Source organism: Protopterus annectens, chromosome 8.part1, assembly GCF_019279795.1.
Source record: "Protopterus annectens isolate FY-2018-M chromosome 8.part1, PAN1.0, whole genome shotgun sequence".
NCBI classification, from domain to species: Eukaryota; Metazoa; Chordata; order Ceratodontiformes; family Protopteridae; genus Protopterus; species Protopterus annectens.
The window spans coordinates 548,932,559-548,960,291 of NC_056742.1; the positions used below are offsets into that span (position 1 = coordinate 548,932,559).

Genomic DNA, 27,733 nt, shown 5'->3' on the forward strand with positions numbered 1-27,733 from the left:
ACATCATGTGTGTGCTGGATATGCAGTGGGTGGATTGTGCTAATTTGCTTCTCAGTTCCACAAAGAACTGATGGTGGCAAGCTGCCCTTCTCACACTTCATTAAGCCCTCTGCAATTTGCTCCCCATCCTCCACCAAAGAGCTTGGGTTGTTATGTGGGCTCCCTGAGGCTGGCAAAACCCATCCTTCCCTGCTGACCTCTGAATTGAGAGTCACTAATCAGACCCAAGTCATCTGGGTCATAATCAGGACTTTATCCCTGTATACCATGGTGCCAGTAATAAGTCCCTGTATACCATGGTGCCAGTAATAAGTCCCTGTATACCATGGTGCCGGTAATAAGTCCCTGTATACCATGGTGCCGGTAATAAGTCCCTGTATACCATGGTGCCGGTAATAAGTCCCTGTATACCATGGTGCCGGTAATAAGTCCCTGTATACCATGGTGCCGGTAATAAGTCCCTGTATACCATGGTGCTGGTAATAAGTCCCTGTATACCATGGTGCCGGTGATAAGTTTTTAATAAACTGGAGGAAAAGGGGAAGGACGTGCATTCTCATGCACCATGGTACAGCCACAGCTGCCCCACTAACAGTCAGAGTTTCCACCAAAGACAAGGATGAGGTGAGCAGGAAAGATCAGCATAAGGAAGAAATGAAAAGCTCATTAGAAGAAATGAAAAGCTCATTAGAAGAAACCTAGTGTCCTCAGGGCCGAGACCCTGGCTGTGATCAGCTGTTTGACTCATCCCCCACTACCCATAATATCCTACCCCGGCCCATTCCACCTTCCAAACTCTTGTCTTCCCCCCATCAACACCCAAAGAACAGGGTTTACTTGGTCCCTTCACAGAAGAGTGGAAAACATTATAAAAAACAAACTGGCTTTGCTAGTCTTGGTTTGATGATATAGAATTAATTTCTTAAAAATGTTGTCTTGCGTGCCACTCATTCATTTAATTCAACTGTGTTGAGTTTTTTGTTGCAAGGTGCTGGAGATGGAGACAGGGAGAAGTCCAAAAATGAAAGGCACAAGCTATTTTTTTTCTGTCTTACACAGATATCATTTTCCACTTAAGTAACTTTGGACTTTTCAACTCTTAGAAAACTATAATGCCTCAGTGTTGGCAACATTGTACCCTGAGAGGCCTGCTGTAAGAATTTCCTTTGATCATTGTGTAATCGAATTGTGCAATGGTGAGTGAACTCACTGGTAATACCGTTACTGTCTTAGTCATACAAAGATGTTTGTATTCCTTCTTTTTTCAACATGTCAAGGGAAGTGCATGACTCCTGAAAATTAGAAATGTTTTATCCCACAGTTTTAGGATTGCACAGCAGTGTTGTTTAATGGGCTGAAGCTGACAAGTTCAACTCCCATAGCTATGGGTTGGTATGTCTTTATTATATCACCTAATCGTCCAAACCATAAATGGACGGCTGCTTAAGCTCTGTAGCATTTGGCTTACAGGAAGCATCTTGGTTTACTTACCTGTAAAGTAAGCGACCACACCATTGTGTTCATCTTTAGGTGTGTTAAGGTGCTTGTGATGAAGATGACAGTGCCATTGATGTTTGCTTTAGAGTCAGTAATGAAACTTGCACTTTTGCAGTTTTGCATGTTTGCCTCTTATCATGGCACTTGAACATAGATTTATTCATCTTGACTGGCTGTGCCACACTGGGAGTTATTCGCTGCTTTGATAACCAGCTGTTGTAAGCCTGCATTTTCCTGAAGCTTCCATTTCATCTGGACAGGTTGCTGAATGGTTATTTTGCTTCCTTATCTTGGCTCCATGTTGCAGAAACTTTGGAGCTGATTCTTTACATTGATAACAAGAACAGGATGGTCTGAGACTTTGCCCTCCATGCACAAAAAAAAAAAAAAAAAAAAAGCATGGGTCATATGAGGTCTTGATAGCAAGGCTGCCTGCATCTAAGTGTGTTTTCTGACAGCTGACTTAAATCCGCATCATAGCTACTGTCATATTTAGAAGCTCAAATCTAAAATAAGCTGGCTTATTAGTAATGCATAAAACTCCGTTCCAATGTTTCCTGAATGCTGGATCTTTTCGGTGTATGTTTAAGTCTGTGCATGACAACTTTGAGTAGTATACGTTTCCACAACCTCATATAGCAGGTTATTTTTCACACTGATAAACCTTCTTGATGTAAATATGGCATTATGTTTACCTTCTTTTGCTGTCACTTTTGAAGTTGTGATTGCTTGCTTTTTGTTTATGCCTGCATTTTGTCTCTGCTCACACATTATACTTATGATTTACATGCTAACATTTACTTTCTCCAGATCTATGTTCCAGAACAGTGAATGACACATACGCAGTAGAGACTGAATGCATAATTTCTATGCTTTATTAGATTAAAAACTTGGATAAGTACTTTCATGTGCAGTTAAAGACTTCACAAGATCCAAGAGACAGAGCAATAAACTCAGTGAAGTGGTACCTCTATGTAATACAGTAATTGTAGTACATTTAGAATGACTAGATCAGTCATGAGCTTTCTTCAGGTATAGCCTTATACTCAAACAAACGTTCGGCATGTGGGCCTTGATTTCGAGATTTGCTATGGGATTTGATAGAGCAGATGTACTTTAGGCAATGAGCTGATAGCTTGTCAAAGCCTGTGGACGTACATGAATGAAAAGGCTCAGGAGAACACATGTAGGAGCCTTCCAGGGGCTGTATCTTAACCAGTGAAGGAAGGGGTGTCTGCAAGCCACTTGAAAGAGGCTGCTTGACTCCTAAAAAGCTGCAATTTATGTATGTGTGTGTGTTGGGGATAAATATAAACAGAATTAATGCAAATATCTGCTGCAGTGGCATTTACAAGGGTGTGTGTGTGTGTGTGTGTGTGTGTGTGTGTGTGTAGCTGTACATCTGTTAATGCTTTGCCTTACAAGCTTTCTGAAAGCAGTGATCCGAAATATTATGGTAGCTATTACTAATGTATTCATTTGTTAGATCACAGTTCGCCATGTTAGTTGTACACAGTTAAAATATTTTCTGAGTCTGTCCGTATGTGTATCTGTGGTGGTGGTGAGACATTGAAACTATTTGCACTGCTCTTGTGATAGCAATGAGCTAAAATATATTATTTTTGTATTTATTCATTTGATCACAGTCAATCGTATTGGGTATATTTATTTATTTATTTAACATTTGTTTACTGGGAAAGTCTGACTTGGAATGAAGCCAGTTTTCAGCGGATGGCCTGGGGAGAAATGCACCAGACGCATGTCTTTTAAATGTAGGAGGAAAGCGGAGCACCCAGAGGAAACGCACACGAACGCAGGGAGGACATGCAGACTCCACACAGAAGGCACTCCAGCCAAGAATCCAACCGGAGAACTTCTTGCTGTGAGGTCATAATGCTACCATTGCACCACTGTGTGGTCCAGTCGATAGAGTGGAGTCAGTGTATATAAACATATATAAATGTGTGTGTGTGTGTGTGTGTGTGTGTGTGTGTGTGTGTGTGTGTGTATATATATATATATATATATATATATATATATATATATATATATATAAAAGTTTCTCTCTAGATAAACACAGACACACACACACATAAATACATATATAAATAAATATATATATATATATATATATATATATATATATATATATATATATATGTATATATATATATATATATATATATATATATATATATATGTATCTATATGTATATGTTCATAGGTGTGTACTAGGCTGATGGCCCTGGAGCCCTTTACATGCCTAGCCCATAGAGGTGCCCTGGCATTGTGCCGCTCGACATTAGATGTTAAGTTGTCCATCTCGCCTTCATTCTTGCTGGATGGGTTCGGAGCCGACCTCGGCTCCGACTCGGCCACTCTAAAAGCTCGAGAGTTGGTTCCACCGGCTCGAGGCTCCCCTTATATCCCACAATGCTAGGCGGTATTACCTCAGATCTCGTTTGCCGCTACAGCTATCGAGGTGTGTTGCTTCAACCGGCTTCAGGTTAGTGTAGTAAACAGTTTAAAAACTTTAGAAAATCCCTTTTAAATTAGTTTTTGACCAGTATCCCCTTACTTTTAAAGGATTTTTATCCCTTCCTCCTTGTTTTCACTTCTCCTTACCACAAGAACTTATCTGTTCTTCCCTTAGGCCGTCGGGCCCTCTCATCCCTCCTAGAGTGTGTGTGTTTTTTTGTAGGGACTTTAAAGACTATCTAAACTTATTAGTTTAAATTAGTTTTATTTTAGTCAATAGTGTAATCGGTGTGTTTGTGCTTGTGTGTGATTGCACTTATTCCTTGAAATGTCTAAGGATTCGAAGGTCTCAGGCTTCAAGAAGTGTGACTCGTGCTGTCAGAAAATGTCTCTGACAGACGGTCACACTTCTTGTGTGTACTGCCTGGGACCTTTACACCTGCAGGACTCTTGTGCTGTATGCCATGGCTTCAGCCCTAGAGTCCTGCAGGAAAGAAAGAATAAGCTCATTTTATGGGGCTTGCTAAAGCCTGAGGGTCCCCCGACTGTTTCTTCGGGCAAACCTTCTAAGGCTTCTAGGTCTTCGACTCCAGCTACTGAGTCGACACCTAAGACATCGAAGTCTACTACAACATCGGCACCGGCTGGAGCCGATGAGACTCGAACTTCTACTTCTGTGGTTCCCTCGGCTCCGGCTGGAGCTGAGGTATTGGAAATATCTGAGTCGGCTCCGATCAGACTATCGGAACCGACATCTAGGAAGAGGTCCAGGTCACCGTCCCTTGGCTCTGTTCATTCGGCTCCAGCATCTCCCTTGCTGTCTGAACGGAGCCATAGATCTCACTCCTCTAGGTCATCGAGACTTTCTGACCATGACCTTCAGAGGGTAGTGAGTCGACTTCTTAAGTCCGAGGCACTGGCCCAAATGCTTCAGAGCCCGACTCATCAGTCGATGCTTAATCCTATCTCTCAAAATGTTCCTCCTCCGACTCCTTTGAGCTCGGAGCCGGGGCGTTTCGGACCCGAGACGGTGGTAGCGTCGGAGCCGATACAATTGTCTTCGGCGCCGTCGTCGGCTCAGATTTCTTCCTTGGAAGAATCTCGGTGCCGGACTTCCCTCGTCGGCTCCGAGGGGGTGAGTGGCATCGGACCCTTGTCCGACCCCGCTCTCCCTCTCGGCGCTTCGGCGCTGGTGAGTTCAGCTCCGACATCGGCCTCGGAGCCATCACTGTCGGTGCCGAGGGAGGTTTTCAGCTTTTCGGAGCGGGGACCTCTGGCTCTGCCTGACAGGGGTGCCTTCGAGGTCATGCGGAGTGTGTTGGAACCCGGTTCAACTCCACAGTCAGCTCCGTCCGTCCCTCCCTCTTCGGTGCCTCAGGTAATGTCTACTCACTCCCTCATCCCAGACCGCAGAGAGCCAGCTCCTCAAGAATCCCCTGTGGGGATCTCATCCTCTTCTGAGGCCTCTCCTGAATTGGCAGGGGAGCCCCCTAGGAAGAGAAAGTGCAAGAGGAAGCACATAGACTCACCTGAGTCTGTCACCTCTGACACGGATTTAGAGGATTCTGAGGGTTCCCCCCGTTCCCCTTCTGAAGATGTCTCCTTTGCAGACATTCTAGAGATCTGGAAACAGAGGGGAAATTGTCCAGCCCTTAACCCTTCGGAGGATGAATCTGTGTATCTTGAGGCGTTCGGCTCTCGCCCTTCCACCTCCTGGGTGTCCCCCCCTTTTGACCCCCTTATGCAGGTGGTAGCTAAAAAGGCTTGGACGGCTCCTGACTCTGTGGACCCCACCCCCAGGAGACCTTCAAAGTTTATTACAGCACCAGCAGATAAGCAATTTCTGACTAAGGGAGTTTCTGTGGATGCTATGGTGGTAGCTGCCGCCACTAAGAAGGAGCTAGCTGATTCTTCGGTGCCTGTCCATCCCCCTAACAAGGAATCTAGGTCTATGGACAGGTACAGGAAGCGGATGTTTTCGTCAGCGACCTTTGCTATGTGTTCGCTGAACTACCTCTGTCATTTCACTCGTCTTCAAAGAGACTTGATCAAGGAAGCGAGTGAGATGTTAAAGGATCCTACAGCTGCTGGTTTTCAGGACAAGATGAACGCTCAGCTGGCTACCCTAAATTCTATAGCTAACTCCTCCATGCGCCTCCTTTCATATGCGGCTGATGGAGCGAGCAGAGCCGCAGGGACAGGTGTGGCCTTACGCCGGCATGCCTGGATGCGGCTATGCAATTTTGCGGACCCCTTTAAGACGTCTTTCACTAATTCCCCGTTTGATGGATCGTCCCTCTTTGGTCCTCAAGTGAAAGAAACCTTGACAAGGTGCGAGACGGATGGCAAAACTCTTTCTGCCGTCGGAGTTCGTTTTTCTACTCCTTCTAGGCCTTACCCCAAAGGCCAGAAAAGTGGAAAAATGTGGTTCCGCAAGCAATCTCAAGGGACTTTGCCTGACGCACAGAATCGGTTCCCCTCTAGAGGCAGAGGGGGGAACAATAATGGTAGACGTCGCCCTAGAGGCAGGGGGGGTCCGCAGAACCAGGGCAATCGAGAAACCTTTTCTGATAAGCCCTTCCAGCATCCCTGAGGTGTTGCCCGACTGTCCACCTTCGGAGGCAGTCGGGGGAAGATTATCACTGTACCCAGAAGCCTGGCGATCCCCAACTCAAGACAAGTGGGTACAGTCCATCATTTCCGAAGGCTATTCCATTCCGTTCTTTCGCATTCCAAATCAATCAAAAAAATCCCTTCCAGATGTTCCACCCGCTCAAAGGGATCAAGCAGCGTTAGAAATATCAAAGTTGCTTGCAAAAGAGCCATTCAGCCAGTGCCAGCAGACCAGCAAGGATCCGGAATCTACTCCAAATTCTTTTTGGTTCCAAAGAAAACAGGGGACTGGAGACCCATTTTGGATCTCAGCATCTTGAACAAGTCTGTCAAGAAAACAAGATTTCGGATGGTCACGTTACAATCCATCCTACCCCTATTGGGAAAGGAAAACTGGATGTGCTCTATAGACCTCCAGGATGCGTACTATCATATAAAAATGAACAGACCCTCCAGGAGATTCCTCCGCTTCAGGCTGGGAACCAGTCACTTTCAATTCAGAGCCCTGCCCTTTGGACTCACCACTGCCCCCCGGGTGTTTACCAAATGCATGGCAGTGGTGGCCTCTCACCTGAGATGTCAAGGATTCCAGGTGTTTCCATACTTAGACGACTGGCTCCTTACAGCTCCTACCAAGCATCTTCTTCTACTTGCCAGAGACTACACTTTTCGCATTTTTCGAAAGTTAGGTATCTCAATAAATTGCGAAAAGTCTGTTTTGTCGCCTTGTCGTGCTATTACCTTCATAGGCGCAAATCTAGACACAGTCAACATGTTTGCGAGACTCACAGACCAAAGGATAGCAGACATACACAAACTAGTCTCCCTTCTTTTCCACAGCAACAGAGTCAAAGTCAGATTAGTCCTAAAAGTACTGGGGATTATGGCGGCTGCTATCCCTCTGCTTCTATTAGCCAGATTTCACATGAGAATCTTACAATGGATGCTCTTCACACAATGGTCATACCAACAACTTCCGATGTCCCACACCATTGTGATAACGCAAGCATGCAAGAATCATCTTCTCTGGTGGATTTCTACCCCCCAGCTCTTCCTAGGAAGACCCTTTGTCCCTCCCCCTCCAGTTGCTACTCTGACAACGGACGCCTCCCTGATCGGGTGGGGGGGACTTTATCAGGGCAGAACAGTCCAGGGCATATGGCAACCAGACGAATGCCACTTGCATATAAATGTTCTAGAGATGAGAGCAGTGCTTTTAGCGTTGCAAGCCCTTCAAGACTCTCTTCCTTTGGGAACGATAGCAGTTCAGACGGACAACATGTCTGTAGTGTGGTATATCAACAAACAAGGCGGAACCAGGTCCTACCCCCTATGTCGAGAAGCACTCAGACTGTGGCAATGGGCGATTTCTTCTCAGCGGTTTCTGATAGCAACGCACATCCCCGGAAAGTCCAATCTCATCGCGGACAAATTGAGCAGAGCTATTCTCATGCCTCACGAGTGGTCTCTGAAAAATTCTATCTTGGAGAAAATTTTTCTCAAGTGGGGCCAGCCTTGCTGCGACCTTTTTGCTACTCCCCAAAACAGCAAGTGCAAAGATTATTTCACCCTCTTTCCTCTACCAGGCCATCCCAGCAGAGACGCTCTAGTCCAAGTTTGGCCCCGGGGACTTCTGTATGCATTCCCTCCCTTCCCACTAATCTCTCAAGTGATACAGAAAGCTATCGCTCAGAAGGCCTCATTGATCCTCATTGCCCCTTACTGGCCTCGACAGGTTTGGTTTCCCTTTCTACATCAATTTCTGTTGGAGCAACCCTGGCATCTGGACCTAGTTCCAGATCTTTTGATCCATCAGTCGGGTCAGTTACATCGCTCCCTCCCCTCTCTGAACCTCACTGCTTGGTTCCTCCAATTCCAACCTTAGCCAGGCTTCCTCAAATATCTCACTCTGTTTGAGATATTTTGATAGCTTCCCATAAATCTTCCACCCGGAAGATTTATCTTAGTAAGTGGAAACGTTTCTCCTATTGGGCTCAAGGAAGGGACATAGATCCTTTCACTGCTCCCATTCAAATAGTCCTTGATTTCCTAGCCGAACTATTCCATGCAGGTTCGTCTCCATCTACTCTTAAGGTTCAATTGGCAGCTATATCTAACTTTCATGTGGGCATCTCAGATTCTGCCATCATGTCTCACAAGCTTTGCAAAGCTTTCTTGAAGGGAGTTTTTCTTCTTAAGCCTCCTATAAGAAATCCTCCTCCTTCTTGGGACCTTAATTTAGTTCTCGCATCTTTGATTCTCCCCCCTTTCGAACCTGCAGCTTCCTGTTCAATGAAATTGCTATCCTGGAAGACCCTCTTTCTGATAGCCATTACTTCGGCTAGAAGGGTCTCAGAGCTTCATGCACTCAGCAGTCGACCACCATATCTTTTGTTTCATAAGGATAGGGTATCCTTACGGACCAATCCATCCTTTTTACATAAAGTAGCCTCTGCGGCAAATCTAAATCAAAACATTGACCTCCCTGTGTTTTTTCCTAACTATTCTAACAGGTCTGAACAAAAATTACATTGGCTAGATGTTCATCGACAATTAAGGTATTATTTGGATAAGACCAAACAGATCAGGAAAACTGACCAGTTGTTTGTCTCTTATGCAGAAGGCAGAAAGGGCCTTCCAGTTTCGAAAGTATCACTCTCCAGATGGCTTACATCCTTGATTTCCTTTGTGTATGAGATTAGACACCAAAAGTTGCCTAACAGACCTAAGGCTCATTCTACTAGAGCTTTGGCTACTTCTATAGCTTTCCAAGACAGTCTGCCTATTGATACGATTTGTGCAGCAGCTACATGGGCTACCCCTCACACTTTCATTTCTCATTATAAGTTGGATTTAGCTTCTAGACATAGAGCTAATTTTGGTTCCACTGTACTCAAGAGTCTGTTCCGATAGGCCACCCGGGACAAGGTGCTAGGGACGCGGTCCCATCCAGCAAGAATGAAGGCGCGATGGACAACTTAACATATAGAAGTTATGTTCTTACCATAACGTTCCATGTTAGTTGTCTTCTCGCCTTCTTTCTTGCGTCCCACCCTCCTTCCCCCTAGCCTGGACAGACTTAGAGGAGTTTGATTGTGACCTTTCTTCCTACCACCTCTATTGTATATATGTATATACTATACTATGTATATGTTCCTTCATCAGGTTTCAGGTCACCTTCTTCCTTTCATTTTATAGAGGTGGGTTTTCCCATTTCCAGTAGTTCTGGATTTCTTATTGGCTGGGCCTAGCTTACAAATGAGATCTGAGGTAATACCGCCTAGCATTGTGTGATATAAGGGGAGCCTCGAGCCGGTGGAACCAACTCTCGAGCTTTTAGAGTGGCCGAGTCGGAGCCGAGGTCGGCTCCGAACCCATCCAGCAAGAAAGAAGGCGAGAAGAAGACAACTAACATGGAACGTTATGGTAAGAACATAACTTCTATTTTCCAGTGCCTCTATCAAGTTGAGCCGCTGGAGTGATGTCTGGGGTGAACTTTCTATTACCCATCCACTCATCAAGATCTCTCTTGAAGAGGGGCCACGAGGTGCTCAGCTTGACATGTATGGGATGTCTTTTTCAGAGCATGGCCAGTGTCTGGGTGAGGAAACTGTCCCTCCAGCATGTTCTGTTGATTGTGGGAATGAGGTTGAGGTCTCTGGAACGTGTGGTGCGGAGGGATTGGGATTTCTTTAGATGCAGCATTTCTAACTGGGCTGGATCAGACATGGCTTTGTAAGTCAGGCAAAGATCACCTCTGAAGTAGTCTTTTGAGTCTGTCCATGAAGGACGTGTGTTTAATGCCTGAGATCCTCTTGGTGAGTTATTTCTGTGGCCTCTCCAGCTGTTGCAGGTGTCTAGTGAGGTGCATGCTAAATGGGGCATTATACTCAATGATTGGTCTAATGAGGAAGAGTAGAGAGAGAGAGAGAGAGACGATGACCTCTTTCTTCCTGGATGCAAAACTCTTGGTAATGAGATGTGCCACATAGAAGGAATTTCTGACCACAGTGGCAGTGTAGTGGTCTAACGAGAGGTTGCTGTCAACCTGCGTCCCCAGATTTCTTATAATGCTTTGAGTGTTTAGTGGGCTCTCATCGATGTGGTAATTAGTGAGAAGTGAGTTTTTACCAAAGGGGATGATGACACATTTTTTGGCATTAAGCTTAAGGGCATGGTTTCAACACCAGTCATTGATCTCAGTGAGGCCTTTCTGTAGGATGGCTGCATGACTTGCGGAGTTAATAATGGCTCACAGCTTGCAGTCGTCTGCAAACTTCATCAGCCAGAGTCCCTTTGTGTTGGCCTGGACTTCTGAGAAGTAGATGCTGAACAGGAGAGGACCCAGGACCGATCTTTGTGGGACTCCACTTGTGACTGGTCGGCAGTCTGACTTGGGAGTCTACTACTTTAATACTGTGTGTTCTATCTGGGAGACAGTTTGCAACCCACCTAGTGATGTAGGCGTTGATGCCTAGTTTGATGAGTTTAGCAATAATTCCCGAGTGAGGAATGGTATCAAAGACCTTGGCCAGACCGAGGTAGGCTGTATGCACTGCCTTACCTTCATCCACAGCCCTGGTGACTGACTCAAAGAAGTCAACCAGGTTGAGCAGGCATGATCTCCCTTTCACAAAGCTGGATTGCGTGGGGTCTAGAGTTTGGAGATTTTATATATCTTTGTTAATCAGGTCCACGATGATGAGCTCCGTAGCTTATACACACACACACACACACACACACACACACACATATATGTAATTATTTACATATATATAGGTTCATACTAGGCTATCTGCCCTAGGGCATTTACAAGCCTAGCCAGAGTGTGTTTGGCTTTCGCCACCCATTTTAAATGAATTTTGCTATGCCCTTTTTTGAGGTTAGTATACTGTGCCTCTGTCTAACAGTGACACAGAAGTGATACCGGAGTAAATCTGCGATCTCCCATCCACTCATCAAGATTCGTCTTGAAGAGAGTCAGTGAGGTACTCTGCCTAACCTGGACTGGGATTTTATTACAGAGTGAAGGGAGCCTCTGGGTTATGAATCTGTCCCTCCAGCATGTCCTATTTATTTCAGTGCTGAGGTTCAAGTCTCTCGAGCGCGTAGCTCGATGGGATTTGGATTTTCTGAGGTGCAGCATGTCCATTAATTCCGGGTTGGACATGGCTTTATACGTCAGGCACAGATCGCCTCTGAGCAGGCGGTATGCCACTGAGTAGAGCTGGAGTTTCTTTAACCGGGCAGCATATGGCATCTGTTTGAGCCCTTTGATCCTCTTGGTGAGGTACTTTTGGGGTCTTTCCATTTGCAGGTATCTGGTAAGGTACATCCCAAAAGGGGCATTGTACTCAATTATGGGCCTGATGAGGGATGAGTAAAGAGGCACAATGACCTCCCCTGATCTAGATGTGAATCCCTTCATGATTAGGTGGGCTATATAAAAAGTTTTTCTAACCACTTTGGCCACGTGGTTGTTGAATGAGAGATTGCTATCAACTTGGGTCCCCAGGTCCCTAATTACTTCTTCCGTACTTAATGGATTACCATCTATGTGGTAATTTGTGGGCACTTTGTTTTTGCCGAAGGGGGTGACTATACACTTTTTGGAGTTTAGCTTGAGGCCATGGCTCTGGCACCAGTTGTCTGTTTCTGAGACCCTTTTGTAGGATGCTTGTGTCGGCTGGAGAGTCGATTATGGCGCCCAGTTTGCAGTCATCTGCGAACTTGGTCAGCCACAGTCCTTCCATGTTGGCCTGTACCTCTGAGAAATATATACCGAACAAGAGAGGTCCCAGGACTGAGCCTTGTGGGACGCTACTTGTAACTGGTTTGGAGTCTGACAATGGCTCCAGCAATTCTAACCATGTGGGTTCTGCCCTTGAGCCAGTTTGCAACCCATCTAGTGACATAGGGGCTTATATTTAAGCTGGTGAGCTTATCTATAATGCCCGAGTGGGGTATTGAATCGAAGGCTTTTGCGAGGTCCAGGTAGGCTGTGTGGACCACATTCCCCTAGTCAATGGCCTTGGTGACTGTTTCAAAGAAATCGACCAGGTTTAAGAGACAGGATCTGCCCTTAACAAAGCCGAACTGGGTAGGATCCAGTGTCTGTAGGTCCCCAATATCTTTATTTATGAGGTCCATGATGATCCTTTCCATAGCTTTGCAGACCAAGCTAATTAGGCTTATGGGGCGATAGTTTCCAGGATCCGTTGAGGCACCACCTTTGTGGAGAGGGACCACTGTTGCTGTACGCCACTCTTTGGGTACATATCCTGTAGTAAGGCTGAGATTGAACAGTAGTTTTATGTTTGGGTTTAGTTCTTCTTGGAGTTCATGTAGGACGCAGCCCTGGGCACTGTCTGGTCCCATTGATGCTGTGTTTTTTTTGCTTTGGAGAGGGCGGCTCTTAGCTGAACATCTGAGATGTCAGGGGGGCAGCACTCTGCTGGGATAGATATTTGCCCTTTTGGTGGGGAGGTGGTTTCCGCTGAACCTGTCAGCTAGGATGTTGGCAATGTCTGTGGGTTCGGTCTATTTTTTGTTATTTTGGACTAATTCTGAGCATATCTGGGAATTCCCACCCAGGTACCTAACATAACTAAAGAAAGCCTTGTGATTATCCTTAGTGTCCTGTGCAATTTTTCTCTCGAAGCTGGCCTTAGACGATTTTATGAGTGCCCGTAGTTTTTTGCTAATACTGATCAGAGATGCCTTCCCTTTTTGGGATTTTGCTCTATCATGTAGTAGCTTCCTCCTCCTATTGTATAGTTTGTTTATGGCTGGGGTCCACCAGACAGGACGCCTGCCTTTGGAGGATTGGATCTTGGTTTTGTTTGGGATTGCATGATCCATGCATTCCTGAAGGTGTTCATAGAATGCGTTTATAAAGGATTCTGCGGTCTGGGCCGTATTTTCCACAGGCCCGGGGCTTTGAAGGATTCCACCTCTGTTTTGAGGAGTGTGAAATTTGCTTTAGAGAAGTTTTTCACTGTGGTTTTGTGGGCAGGGGCTGGGGTCGGGATGTGAATATCTAGTGAGATTAGTTTATGGTCTGATCTTACCAGTGATGGATACACTTCTGGTCTGGAGCATAGAGTCCCCATGTTGGTGATGATCAGGTCCAGTATGTTTTCCCCTCTTGTGGGAGTGGTAACAAGTTATTCCATAGCATTTGAGTTTATAAATTCTAGGAACCTTTGGGCTAAGGTGTTGGAGCTAGAGTAATGCTCCCAGTCTATGTTTGGGTAGTTGAAGTCGCCCAATATAATGGTGTTTGGAGAGACCTTCATATTTTCCAGTGTTCTCAGGAAGGCCGAGTGGGGTTCCTGGGTTTGGGAGGGTGGTCTGTAGCAGGCTATAAACTGGAAGGCAGTTTTACCCACTGTTAGTTGCACATGGATAGTCTCTGATGCTTCGTGCTGTGCCACCAACCTGGAGGTGTGGGTATCTTTGACGATTATTGATACTCCCCCTCCTTTTGTGGTTAGGTCCAAGTTTTGGGGCCGAAAAACATGGTATGAGGTATAACCTGGTAGTGCTGGGGTGCTCCTGAGAGCCTTGAACCAGGTTTCTGTTACTGCACAGATATCCATGTTCTCCATGCTAAGGAGAGTTTCGAGTGCGTGCATCTTGAGGTTTAGACTTCTGGCATTGAGTAGCATTACTCTTAGTTTCTTATCTTTTGTGGTACCTATGGAGGTGGGTTTGTCTTTTGAGCCTTGCCTAAAAAAGGCACTATGGGTGTGGCAAGAGCCTTTGCTAATATCCGAAAGCCCAGGGGTGACAGGTGCAGGCCATCCCTAGCGAAGCATCGTGGCTTGTCGAGCTTGTCATCCCAGGCTGACAGGCATTGGATCCCCTTTGAATGACACCAATACTTAAGCCAATTGTTGAAATTGATCATCTTGTCTTCATATTGTGGCATCATTCTTGGTGAGGGTAAGATGCTACTCAAGGTCAGGGTCATACCGGCCTGGGCTACATGCTCAGAGAGCTCCTCTGTCTCTTTTCATGTAGTCCAGGGAGGTACGTCTCAGGTCATTCACACCAGCATGGACAATGACTGAGTCATATTTGTACTTGCCTTGGAGTGACCTGAGTGCTTGTGTTATGTGGCGGATCCTAGCGCCTGACAGGCAGCTCACCATGACCTTCTCCTTGTTCAGCCTGGTGAGCGGGATGTCAGTGTGCCTGACGATAGAGTCACCTATTACAAGTGTATCAGGTGTGTTGTTTAGCCTTAAGGGCTGTGACTGTTTGGCACACTGGCTTTGTGAGCTATGTGTTGCACGTGTTTTGTTTTGGGGTAGTGGTTGCTTGGGTGTCTGCTTTGACACCTGTCAACAAAATTTTATTGACTAAACAAATGTCAACCAAAGGGGATTCATCCATATTCAGTTCCATGTATATGTGTGTGTGCACATATATATATATATATATATATATATATATATATATATATATATATATATATATATATATGGGTCTACTACTAATTACCGACACGACGATTCCCCGACGGAAAACTCCCCGACGCCAGATGACCGACATCACACAAACCCGACAACGCAAAACACCGAACACCATTACACCGAACACCATTACACCGACACACGGAACGTAAACAACACGCAACACTACATAGCATACACACTAGCCCTGACCCAAACCCTAACCCTAAGGTCCGACACTATCGCACACTTCACCTACCTGCACCCTAACCCTAACTCACTTAACCCACCCCTAGCCCAAGCTCCGACACAACGCACATCACCTACCTGCACCTAACCCTCACTCACTTAACACACCCCTATCTCAAGCTCCGACACTAACGCACACTTCACCTACCTGCTCCCTAACCCTAACTCACTTAACCCACCCTAGCCCAAGCTCCGACACTAATGCACACATCACCTACCTGCACCCTAACCCTAACTCACTTAACCCGTCCTAAACTACAGTCCCTCACTAGCACACACTTACCTTACCCGAACCATACCTCCGACACGAACACACACTCACCTTTCCCACAGCCTAACCCGACATCCCACAATCTCGAGCACTTACCTGACCGCTCCTAACTCCGTCACCATCGCACACTTACCGCGTCGCGATCGCACATTCCCTTGTCGGTCTTTCCGCTGTCGGCAAATCACCCTGTCGGTACACTTACCTGTCGGTCATCTGGCGTCTGTGAGTTTTCCGTCGGGGAATCGTCGTTTCGGGCATTAGTAGTAGACCCATATATATATATATAATACACACACGCGCACATACATACATACATGCATGCATACATACATACATACATATATAGAGATATATATAGATATAGATGTAGATATAGGTATAGCTGCATCTATAAATATATATATATATATATATATATATATATATATATATATATATATATATATAATACACATACACAAACATATATATTTGTCTAATTGTAAATGTATATCTATCTTTAAATATAGCATATTATCCTATATTGAAAAATAAGATGTTTGAATGGCAAGTGATCAGATACAACTTGTTGATCGCCAGCCATTTGAAAAGCAAAGTGTAAACATATGTTTATTTTTGCAGGGGGCAAGCTCCCCCTGCACCCCTGTTCTTCATACAGAATTGCTGCCACTGCATTTTCTTTTTGCACGCCAGTAGTGATTATTACTTTCTGAGCTTTGCATTCTTCTGTGCAGTTTTGTGATTATGGCCTTAGTGCACCTAAACACTGGGTGTTTGTGTGGGTGGGGGCTGTTGCTGTACCCTGCACATTTCTTTTCTTGTGCTTTGTGTGCAGCAGAATCTTCAACTGATTTGTTTTGTCCAGCTGAAAATTTGGCCAGTCTGAATTCCGCGAGACGTATTGGAACCATAACAAAGCTTAGCAGTTTAAAAGCTCTGATTTGTTTTTATTTAACCAAGTAATATCAGGAAGCTTTAGAAAAAAAAAATCAAATATTGTTCTAACTCAAAAGATTAAAGGAACGTCTAAGAAATTATTTTAAAAAAGTCTCTTACTTCACATTCTGGAAAGGAGAGATTATAGATGATCCTTGCAGGAAATAGGTACATCCTCAGTGGCTCCCAAAAGCAGGAGATAGTCAGCAGTGGTACCTCTATAGTAGATAGTCGCTAACTGTGCCAGTGTCATAACTTACCTCTGAGTTTAGTTTACTAAATTCATATTGTAAGTTAAAGAACATTTTGGATCCTAATTGTTTTGTAGTGCAACAGCAAGGGAGATGTTTTACTTTGACTGAAAGTCAGCAGGGATGTATGTATACAAGTTCCCATTTAAAGTAGATGAACTGAAAGTCAGCAAGGATGTTTATAAACTCCCGTTTAAAATACATGAACACAGACCTTCACAGGTATGTGTGAAGGCCCATGATAAGAACGGAAAACCAAAAATAGAAACGTGTTATTTCTCTGTGTGCTGAAGATATTTATACTGTTTTGGTTCACTCCTATCAGTATGTCCAGTCATACCAATAGGATTGTTCTCAGTTTACTGGTTTATATTTTGGAAACTTTCCCTGTAATGAAACAAGTAATAGTGTGGGGAGATCTCCATAACTGGCCATCTGTGGCACTTTCTACACCAGTGTAATATTACACTGAGATGTTCTGACTCCAAGAATCGAAACAGTGTCCTGAAGTAAATATCTGCAGCCAAATACCCAAGCTCTGGCTTGCAAGTCAGCAGATAATTAGTTAAGGATAGTGAAGACAGATTGGATTGTTTCTATAACATTAAAGCTGGTATTGTAAGTGTAATAGTTCCATCTACGTCTACAAGCTTAATCTTGCATCTTCTTCATCTGCCAGCAGGGTCTACTCATTGGTACACTGCCATGTCAGAGAGTGGTACTCATTGGTACATTGCCATGTCAGAGAGAGGTACTCATTGGTACACTGCCATGGCAGAGAGAGGTGAGACTGCTGGATGAAGTCTGAAAGAAAGTTTATATTCCAGTACATTGTCATCTGGAACCGGAAATGATTTGGCGTGCAACAGCTTACCCGTTATAATTTTGTGGAGCAGGGAGCTTGAGGCTCTTGACTGCTTTCATGTGGACAGGGACATTATCAGTGTTTTGGTGAACTTGTATGTCCCAAAAACTGTAATTTAGGGAATGTATGATCTTCCTATTCCTGTGGATACCAGGATATGTATATCCCCAATGTGCTTGCTTTAGGGGCCTTAAAAAGACAGACTGGGGATGGTTCTTTGGTGTTACTATAGCCTGTGTGGATGAGTGTATCTATTTCCTGCAGCCATGACAAGACCAAGCTGCCACCATGTATACTATCTGTGGTCCGGTACAATTTCCTTGGGTACGTGGTGCAGTAGATTGCACCCATATGGCTGCCATGACCCCACTTGGCCCATGAAGGGTGGGGACTGTAATGTGAAAGGCTCTCATTCTGTCAGTAATGTGTGATGCATGTGGTTGTATCAGTGATATCTCAGCGTAGCATCATGGCAGGGTCCATGATTCCCAGTTTAGCACAAAAATTTCACTGTGCTTTTCACTTCCAGGATGGTGGGATACCTTATGGACACCTAGTAAGTAAGTGAAGCATAAATAACCCACTACCCTGTGTATACTCTTATGAAGAGTGGCTAAAGTTTAACACTTAAGTTACTCGGTCCCCATGTGCCCCCCCTTCCATTTTGTGTTTTGCAGGTAATGCAGGCTTTACAGTTGAACCTTGGTTGATGACTTCAGTTAGGAATACATGTGGAACTCAAAGAAGGGCTACCCAGATAGTCATTCAGCAACTGTTCGTCCTGATTAAAATCCATTTCCACTGCCTGGTCAAGTCTGGTGTAGGGATGTCTGCAGTATAACCCTGCTAGTGCTTGCGTGTAGAGTATTTCCTACCAGGATTCTGCATCTGTCAGGTGCACTAGTGACACAGCTTTTATCAGTGGTTGTGCTGCTCCCTTTCTTGCACTTTCTGAAATATGTACCAGGTAGGATAATGAGAATCGCCGGGCACTAACAGCAGCATAGTATCCCCGCAGAATCTTATACGTGGTACGTGGTAACACAGATGGCAAACACTATGTGACATTATGAAGGTACAACAGTAAAACTTGGAGCATGCAGTGTTGCCTGTAGGCTGTGCTGTGAAGTACATGGTCAACTCGCTCTGTGCATCAGACACTACTTCAGACATCATGCAGACATGTATAGTTGCTGTGGTCACAGCCATCATCATTTGCCCAGTGTTACTTGGACAGACTCACAAATGCTGGGCACACTAGCAGGATGGAGTTGTGCGGGTGGCAGTGGCTGGAGCAGTAGATGCGACTGCGAAGCATGATCTGTTTCGGGTGGCAGTGGCTGGAGCAGTAGATGCGACTGCGAAGCATGATCTGTTTCGGGTGGCAGTGGCTGGAGCAGTAGATGCGACTGCGAAACATGATCTGTTTCAGGTGGCAGTGGCTGGAGCAGTAGGTGGGACTGCGAAGCATGATCCGTGTCGGGTGGCAGTGGCTGGAGCAGTAGGTGGGACTGCGAAGCATGATCCGTGTCGGGTGGCAGTGGCTGGAGCAGTAGGTGGGACTGCGAAGCATGATCCGTGTCGGGTGGCAGCGGCTGGAGCAGTAGGTGGGACTGTGAAGCATGATCCGTGTCGGGTGGCAGCGGCTGGAGCAGTAGGTGGGACTGCGAAGCATGATCCGTGTCGGGTGGCAGTGGCTGGAGCAGTAGGTGGGACTGCGAAGCATGATCCGTGTCGGGTGGCAGTGGCTGGAGCAGTAGGTGGGACTGCGAAGCATGATCCGTGTCGGGTGGCAGTGGCTGGAGCAGTAGGTGGGACTGCGAAGCATGATCTGTGTCGGGTGGCAGTGGCTGGAGCAGTAGGTGGGACTGAGAAGCATGATCTTTGTGACACCACTGCAGCCCTTTTTGCAGATGCAGACTTGATACCAAATTTGAGGAACTTTTGCTTTGACTACTTAATGAGGTTTCATCCCTTCATATGAATGTACCAATATTATTTAATGGTTTCAAACTGTTTACAGATGAGCAAGTCCTGTGTGGTTCTAATGCTTCTTTTTCCCCTCCCAGCAGGTAAGTACATATATATTTCTTAACTTATTGAAGATCATTCTTGTTTTGGGTTTTCTGGATCTATGCAGGTATTCTACTTATTTGCTGGGGCAGGGGTGGGATAGTGATTGAATTATTTATGACATCAGGTGTGCAGGTCATATTTGGACTGTGTCATACACAATGTTTTCTAGTGATATAGCATTGGGGAGGGTCAGGCAGGACAGAAACAGGTGCTTCCATGGGAGCTTGATGTTGAGTTGCAGCAGTGGTGTTTCTTGTGTAATGCTGCTGTGGCCCTTTTGGTGACTGACCAGTGTTGTGTGTGTGTGTGTGATCTTGACTGTGAGGTCCTTCCCCATGATGTTGAAGTCTGACCTCATTTAGCATGCTGACTCATGTAGTAATCAACATTATTGAATCTTGGAGCCGACTTGTGGAGACTTCTGTTGGACTCCTCACACAGCCTCCATGCACATGGACCTGATCCAGCTTTGCCAGCGGTATGTGTCTGGTAAATCCTTACCGGTGTATACACAGAGGCTGACAAGGATAAGTGTGTAAGCTAAAATACTGCTCTGGAGGATCATCAGGGCACTCTCTCTGGCCTCCACCATTCCCATGTATCGATGACCATTCTTATTTATTCTTTACAACATTCTCACTGTTTCTACCTGACTTGCAGTAGCCTCTGCCTGAACATTTATGCTGTGCAGACAATATGTTGTATGTCTCAGGAGCCAGCTATGATCATTACTTTTGTTTGGCATCACCTGTGGACAAGTTGCATGGTAGGTATTCCAGCCTCCAACATTGTCCTTTTCTCTTCCAGAGGTTCCACATGTGTATCTGAGAGAGAGCTGGAGCTTCACTGGGTTTCATCACATTCTCGCAGAGGCATGTGCCCCTGGTGCACTACTTGTAATCAAGCTTCACTCGTGCTGCAGTCATCAGCCTGTTATTGGGGTGGTCCTGTCAGCACACTTCATGACTGTGACATTGTCCTCAGGCTGTGTCCTGAGTATGAAAGTAATGGCATCCACATATGGCTACCAGCTTCTGCCAACTTTCATGCACCTCAGTATGTCATTAATGGTGCAGTCACTACCTTACTGTACACAAACAAATACTTTACTGTTGTGTACTGCATTAGTGTTGAATCAGTAAATGTAGCCATGCTGGTTAAAAGTAATAAATCATACATACGAAGTGATGTTTGTGTGAGTTCAAGTAGCAGTGAGAGTCCTGATGTAGCTGGGAAAGGTAATTTAAAAAGTTATGTAGTAATGTCTGTTTATAGATATATTAACTGCCCCAGTGCCCACCTGCCACATGATGATATTAACCTTACTCCCAACAGCTCTGGGCTCATGTGGTGGGCATATCCTTCTGTTTGTATTTACGACACCTTAAGTTGTACCAGTGCCATCCTCCTTACATTCATAATCATCATGGCGAGGGGATATCACAAACTCCTCACTGTGGTGTCACTCTTTGCCCAGTGGAAGGACCGACATCAGTGGTGTATTGGGGATTGCATTCTGCTCATACTGTGGCCACAGAATTGTACTTGCAACTAAATTATTTATCTGCAAAGGCTTAGGCTTGGAGAACCAAAAAAAAAAAAAGCGTGGAACAATGTGGGATATGTAAGGGAACCTTGCACTGCACAACCTGTCAGTACCCAAGAAAGATCAGACCTGTGTTGCTTCCTTGCAGGGACAGAGAAAGCCAGTACTGGGAGGAATAATGTTTGGGAAAATGGGATATACAATGTGGATAAATCTAAATGTTAAGATACAGTGTTAAACTGATTTATCCTTGAAGATTTATGCATTTGTAATTTCTTACCGTATCAGTTGATCTGTGAGAAACTCCATGAGGAGTCTGGAATATCTTTGTGGGTGAGTGATCCCTCTGATATATGAGAGAAACCTGTATAATGTATCAAATTGTTCTTTTGAATGGATGGTACCTCCACAGTCTTATCTATTGGAGTTCCTGCAAATCAGAGAAGCAAGTAGTGTATTACTTTTTTTGCATTGAGATGACAAGTCTTTGTTGTTTCTTGATTGAGATCAAATATGACTGCTTGTGGTTAGGGGACACATTTACAAGCTTGAAGGTATGAAGTAATTTGTATAGTCAAAGTGTGATATCATAGTGTGAGATATTACATGGTTATTTCCATTCTTGATCATTGAACTTTCAGAGAGGAGCATAGTTATCAGTTAGTAAAGATGTCCACAATCATGGCCACCATCATTGATGGTTTTTTTTATGCCTTTTAATGATTAAAGCTGTTTAAGGTGAGTACCTCAAGCAGCAATGCTGTTTTTGGTCTTTGTGAAGTACTCAAGGCCAGTAATAGTTTGATGTTGCTGTGTGCAAAGTAAATAGCATATGTACAAGTACGATGTACTATTGTTATGTTATATCTAAACCTAGTGATCTATGTTATATTGTACTTAAGTTTCCTTTATTCTGCTCTTTTCTTGCAGCACAAGATAAATGTGCAACAGAATCTCAAGTGGCTTTCAGTGACAAATCGGCTACTGGAATGGGTACTTTTCCTCTTGACATCATGCTGTCAAACACAGAGTTGTTTATACAACCTTCTACACAACTGCTTAGTCCTAGTAGTTCTGTTTCTGTGATGAAAAACTCAAGCCTCATTTCTGATACTCGGAGAGCTGCAGATTCTGGACTTAAGCCAACAAACATGAGAAGCGTTATCAGTACACATGATCTTATTAGTAGTTCTGATCCAGTATTAGGGATCCCAAAAGTTACTAGTGATGTTCATCAGTCTGAAGATTCTGTTTCTGCACTGTACCATTCTAGAAACATTGGTGGTGTAACAGGGCACATCACTGGCATTGATTCAGCACCAGTGAACCAAGCAGACACAGACGAGTTTCGGAGTCCCACAAAAGCATCTGTTTTGTCACCAGGGTATTTCAAAAGAAGTAAAGTTCAGGGACCCAGTGGTCATTCTCAGTCAATAATAGGAAGCCCAGCAAAAATTGCTGAGGTTCAGAGTCCAGGCAGTGACACCGCATCATCTGCTAGGCGTTCAAGAAGAGTTGCAGGTATCCAGGGGCCTGAGATTCAGAGTCCCTTAAGTAAGACTGTGTCAGGAGTCTCTGATAGAGTGTTTGATGTTGTGGAATCTGAGAGAGGTTCTGACAAAATACTAGGAAACTCTGGCAGCACTGCAGAAGTTCAAGATCTTGCAGTTGAGTCTGCACTGTCTAGAAGAATTGCTAAAATTCAAGATACTCCAGGTAAATTTAGTTTGGTACGTGGAAGCCCAGTGAACATTGCTGAGATTCGGAGTCCAGTAATTAGGACAGCTGTAGTGCCAGAACACTCTAGACATTCAATTGGTGTTGGAAGTCCTTCTGGTAGTAGTAGTTTGATACCAGGAAGCCCTAGAAGTAAGACTTACAGACATACAGGTGAGATTGTTGCTGAGCAAAGATACTCTACAACACTTGACAATGTCACAGAACCAAATGATGGCTTTGATTTAGTAGCAGGGGGCCCTAGAAACATTACAGATATTCAGAGTTCCACAAGCAAGTCTTTTTCAAGACTCTCTGAAAACTCAGCTAATGCTCCAGAATCTGAGTATCCCGCTGATTCAGTACCAGGAAGGCCACAGTTGAGAAAAATTGCTGATGTTCAGGAGTCTGAGACTCAGGGTCCTTTAAGTAAGACTATGTCCAGAAGCTCTGATAATGCATTTAATGTACAAGAGCCTGAGAGTGGCTCTAATTCAGTAACAGGAAACTCCAGGGACATTACTGCGATGCCTACACAGGAGACTGGTTCAGTTTTGAGGAGCTCTAGAAGACCTGCTGATGCCCAGCAACACTTTGGTGGCTCTGATTCTTTGCCAGGAAGTCCAAGAAATGTTGCAAAGATTAAAGGCCCTGGAAATGAACCTACTTCACTGCCGAGAACCTCTCAAAGAACTGGTGATTCTACTTCAGTACCTGGAAGTCCTGATAGCATTGCTGAGGTTCACGGTCCTGTAAATGATGATACAGTGCTAAGAGTGTCTAGAAGATATTCTTATAAACAGCCTTGTGATGAATCAGATTTGGTACCCAAAAGTTCCCCAAAGAGTACTGACATTCAGAGTCCCATGCGTAAAACTTTATCACCAGGGCATTCCAGAAAAACTGCCAGCCTACCAATATCATTTGGTAATTCTACTTCATTATCAAGGAGCAGAAGAAATCAGACTGAGGTCCAAAGTTTCAATAATAATACTGTTTCTACTCCACGAAGTCATAGAATAGTGGCTGATGTTCATTCACCCTTATGTGGTACTAAAATTGCACCAAGGAACACTAGCAATGTTATTGATACGCAGAGTCCTTCAGCAACTTTAAGACAAAAACTTTCTGTAAAAATACTCAATTTATTTGAAGAAATAGACCATGATTCAGTAATGGCTAGCCCCATTAGTAGTACTGGAGTTCAGAAGGCTGGCACTGGAGTTATTTCAAAACATTTGGCATCACATGGCCCCAGCCACAACTTGGAGTTGGCATCAGAGAGTTCTAGATCCAGACTTAGGATTAGTAGTCCAAGTAGTAAAACTCTTCAAACACCTCAACACTCGAACAGAAGTACAACACCCCAGAATTCTGTTCATGGCTCTAGTCCAGTACTGAGAAGTTCCAGGCTGAATGTGGAGGTTTATAGTCCAGTAAAAAAAGTTTCTTCACCAAGACACTCCACAACTGGTTCTGATTTACGAGGTCTCTCAAATAGTTCAAGAGTGGAGTCATCAAGTCTTAGACTCATTCCAGCTCCTGTGCCTGATGAAGCGCAGGGAGAAAATTTAGAACTGGAGCCTGAACATGAAGAAAGCAGAAATGCAGCATTTAGTATCACCACAGGCAAAGGCAGTGGAAATGTTCTGGAGGTAGTCAGCAGGCATTCTGCAGGAACAAGTACTCTCACAGGAAATATGCCAAGAATTGAAGAACTCGAAAACAGTGGTAATGCTTTCTGTTGTACAGTTATTACTTTGCTGTTTATAAAACATATCTTTTAAAATTAATTAAAGCTATAGAGTATACCACACAGAACATGTACAAAACTGATGATCTCATGGTTTGTTTGCTCACTTACAGGTTTATTTGCTGTTGCATTTTTTTTCAAGTTTCCAAAATAGAGGGAACTTGGTTTATTTGAAGCTACTACAGTTTTTATTTATTTTTTTAAGTTTACATTTGTTAACCAGGCAAGTCCGACTGGATATATGTCCATTTTCAGCGGAGGCCCAGGGATAAAAGCTCCAAACATCACATTACATATATGAGAGAACAAATAAGCAGCCTAAGTACATCGGATTTCTATGAAGGAAATACTGATGAGTAAATTTCCAGTAATTATTTACAAGGTTTTGTTGTATATATTACATAACATGCCATACATTTTTCAGTTTTCTTTTACCATGGTTTACATTAGTTTAATACAGTATATGTCATTGAGTTAGAAGGAACATATCATTTAATTTAACAAGAATACCAGGGGATGCAGGAGATCTCCGATGGAATCCTTTCGACCAGTGCAGTGGGGAGGGTTAGCCAGGGGTATAGCATGAACAAAGCCAGCTGCTTTCATAATGAGTTGTCAAGAGTTGCTTGAAATGAGTAAGAGAGGTGGTGGAGGAAATTTGGTTTGGGAGTAAATTCCAGGTTCTGGCAATTGTGCATGCAAAGAGCGATTTCCCAGCATCGTTTCTACATTTGATGACATGTATGAGGTTTTGGTTAGCAGATCTTAAGTGTCTGGTGGTTACGTAGGGCTGTATTAGTTGCAGAAGTGCTGGGATTTTGTCAGGAAGGTAGTAGAGCTTATGTGCTAATGAGAGTTGATTGACTAGGAGTAGGTGAGGCAACTCCAGCCAGTTGAGTTGCTTGAGAGATAGACAGTGGTGGAATCTATAGGAGGCATCAGTTGCAAACGTGGCTGTCTTCTTGTAACAAGATTCCATTTTGTTTAGTTCTGTGCGGTGGAGATTAGTCATAATGAGGGAGGCATAAAGGAGAATGGATAAGAGGCGAGTTCTTGCTATGGTGGCTTTAGTATGTTTAATCATGAACTGTTTGTTCCTGTAAAGGAGACCAAGCTTTTTATTTACCTTCTTGATTGTTTGCACTATGTGTATGTCTAATTTTAGGTTGTCTATTTCAACGCCTAGCAGTTTTGTGTGTGCAGTTGGGGAGATCAGAGTATTGTCAGTGGCTGTTATGGTGAATTCATTGCTTAGCGGAGAAGTTCTTCAAGGGCTAAAGAGCATTACTTTGTTTTTTTAGGATTAAGTATAAGTTTAATGTTAGTGAACCATGCTTCAGCTAAAGTAAAGTTATTTTGAGTGAGGGTTTGAAGTTCTGTTAGAGTAGGGGGTGGCACAAATAATAGTGTTGTCTGCGTATTGCACTATTGAGGCAGCGAGGGAGGAGGAAGCTATTTAGTTTGTAAATAGGGAGAACAACAGAGGACCAAGGATGGAATTCTGTGGGACTCCTATGGCTACTGGTAATAGGGGGGACAATTGGTCTTACCATAGGACTGCTTACTGACGGCCTGATAAATAGCATAGGGGGGACAATTGGTCTTACCATAGGTCTGCTTACTGACGGCCTGATAAATAGCAGTTAAACCGTGATATAATGGAGGAGCTCATGTTAAGGGAGGTTAGAGTTTCTAGGAGAATATGGCGGTTGACCATATCAAACGCTGTAGATAGGTCTAGGAATATGGAAGATACGAATAATCCTTAGTTCCTATGGTAATTGACTATGTTGGTAAATGAGAGAAGTGCTGTGGTGGTGCTATGGGAAGGTCTAAAGCCATGCTGGGAATTAGATAGTAGATTGTTTTTTAGGAGGTGATTCACTAGCTGAGTGAACTATTCTCTCTAATATTTTTGACAGTGGAGATAGAATTGCAGTTGGGCGATAGTTTCAGTCCAAGGGAGGTACCTCCTCTGTGGAGTGGAATAATATGTGATATTTTCCATGTGTCAAGGACTTTACATTCTGCAATAGTCCTATTTATGAGTATAGCTACGGGATAGGCTATTGCCTCTGCAGTTAATTGAAGGAAGTTCTGCTGGAAGGTTGCCAGCGGCTGGCTTGCTTGGTTTTAATTTTTTTGAGGAGTTTGGCTATTAACTTAGTGGGAACTGGCTGCAGAGAGAAGCTGGGGGTCAAGTTTAGATAGCTAGGGTGATTAGGGGTAGTTGTTGGAATGGGGCCTCTGGCACTCTTTTGGGTGTTGGCAAGGGCTTGGACTGTATTAGCAAAGTAGGTGTTAAATTAAGTGGGGGTGTCTTCCAGGTTGTTTGGTAATACTACAGTTGACTTAGATAATACAGTGGTATACTTTGGTGGCAAACTAATATTAAGATATCAAAAGTAATTATATATGCAAGTCCGCATAGGCATGATGAAATGTTTTTTACCTACAGTCCAAAAGAACAAATTCAGTAGCTGCACTGGAAACACAGATGAGTGTGACTGACAAATAGGAAAACATAACAGTGACTATTTTTCGTCTGCAGTAAAATCCTGAGGGCCAAGCTTCATACTGTATTAAACAGAAACTCGTCACACAACTAATTTAAACATAACAAGATTGAGGTCACATTGTGCAGATAGTATTCTACATGGGATTGCCACTCACACAGGTGGTTTCTGGGGCAAATACTTATGATTCTGCTGAAAACTGGGATGCCACAGAGCTTGATCATTTTGCCTTTATTTCTCATAGTGTATCTGTTGCCCTATAGGTAGGTTATGCCAAGTAAAGGCATCTTTTTACTTCTTGTACTAATGATATTCAGCTTTACCCCCTCTTTTACTCGAGAGTTAGTTGTAGAGTTTGCAATCTGATAAAAATATTAAGAGGTTTTGTTTGGTGAATGACTAACAGATGTGTGTGTGTATATATATATATATATATATATATATATATATATATATATATATTTTAAAAAAATAATTTTAATTATAAAAATAATTTTATATATAAAA

The 27,733-nt window shown here is 44.0% G+C and overlaps 1 protein-coding gene across 1 annotated transcript in view; it reads left to right on the top strand.

Moving 5' to 3' along the window:
• The window catches only part of CENPT (centromere protein T), a 687,603-nt gene that overhangs the window by 360,691 nt on the left and 299,179 nt on the right, over nt 1-27,733 (top strand). The window contains exon 7 of the mRNA XM_044082068.1: nt 22,172-24,688. Within this exon, the coding sequence (XP_043938003.1) occupies nt 22,172-24,688 (2,517 nt within the window). The remainder of the gene's footprint in view (nt 1-22,171; nt 24,689-27,733) is intronic.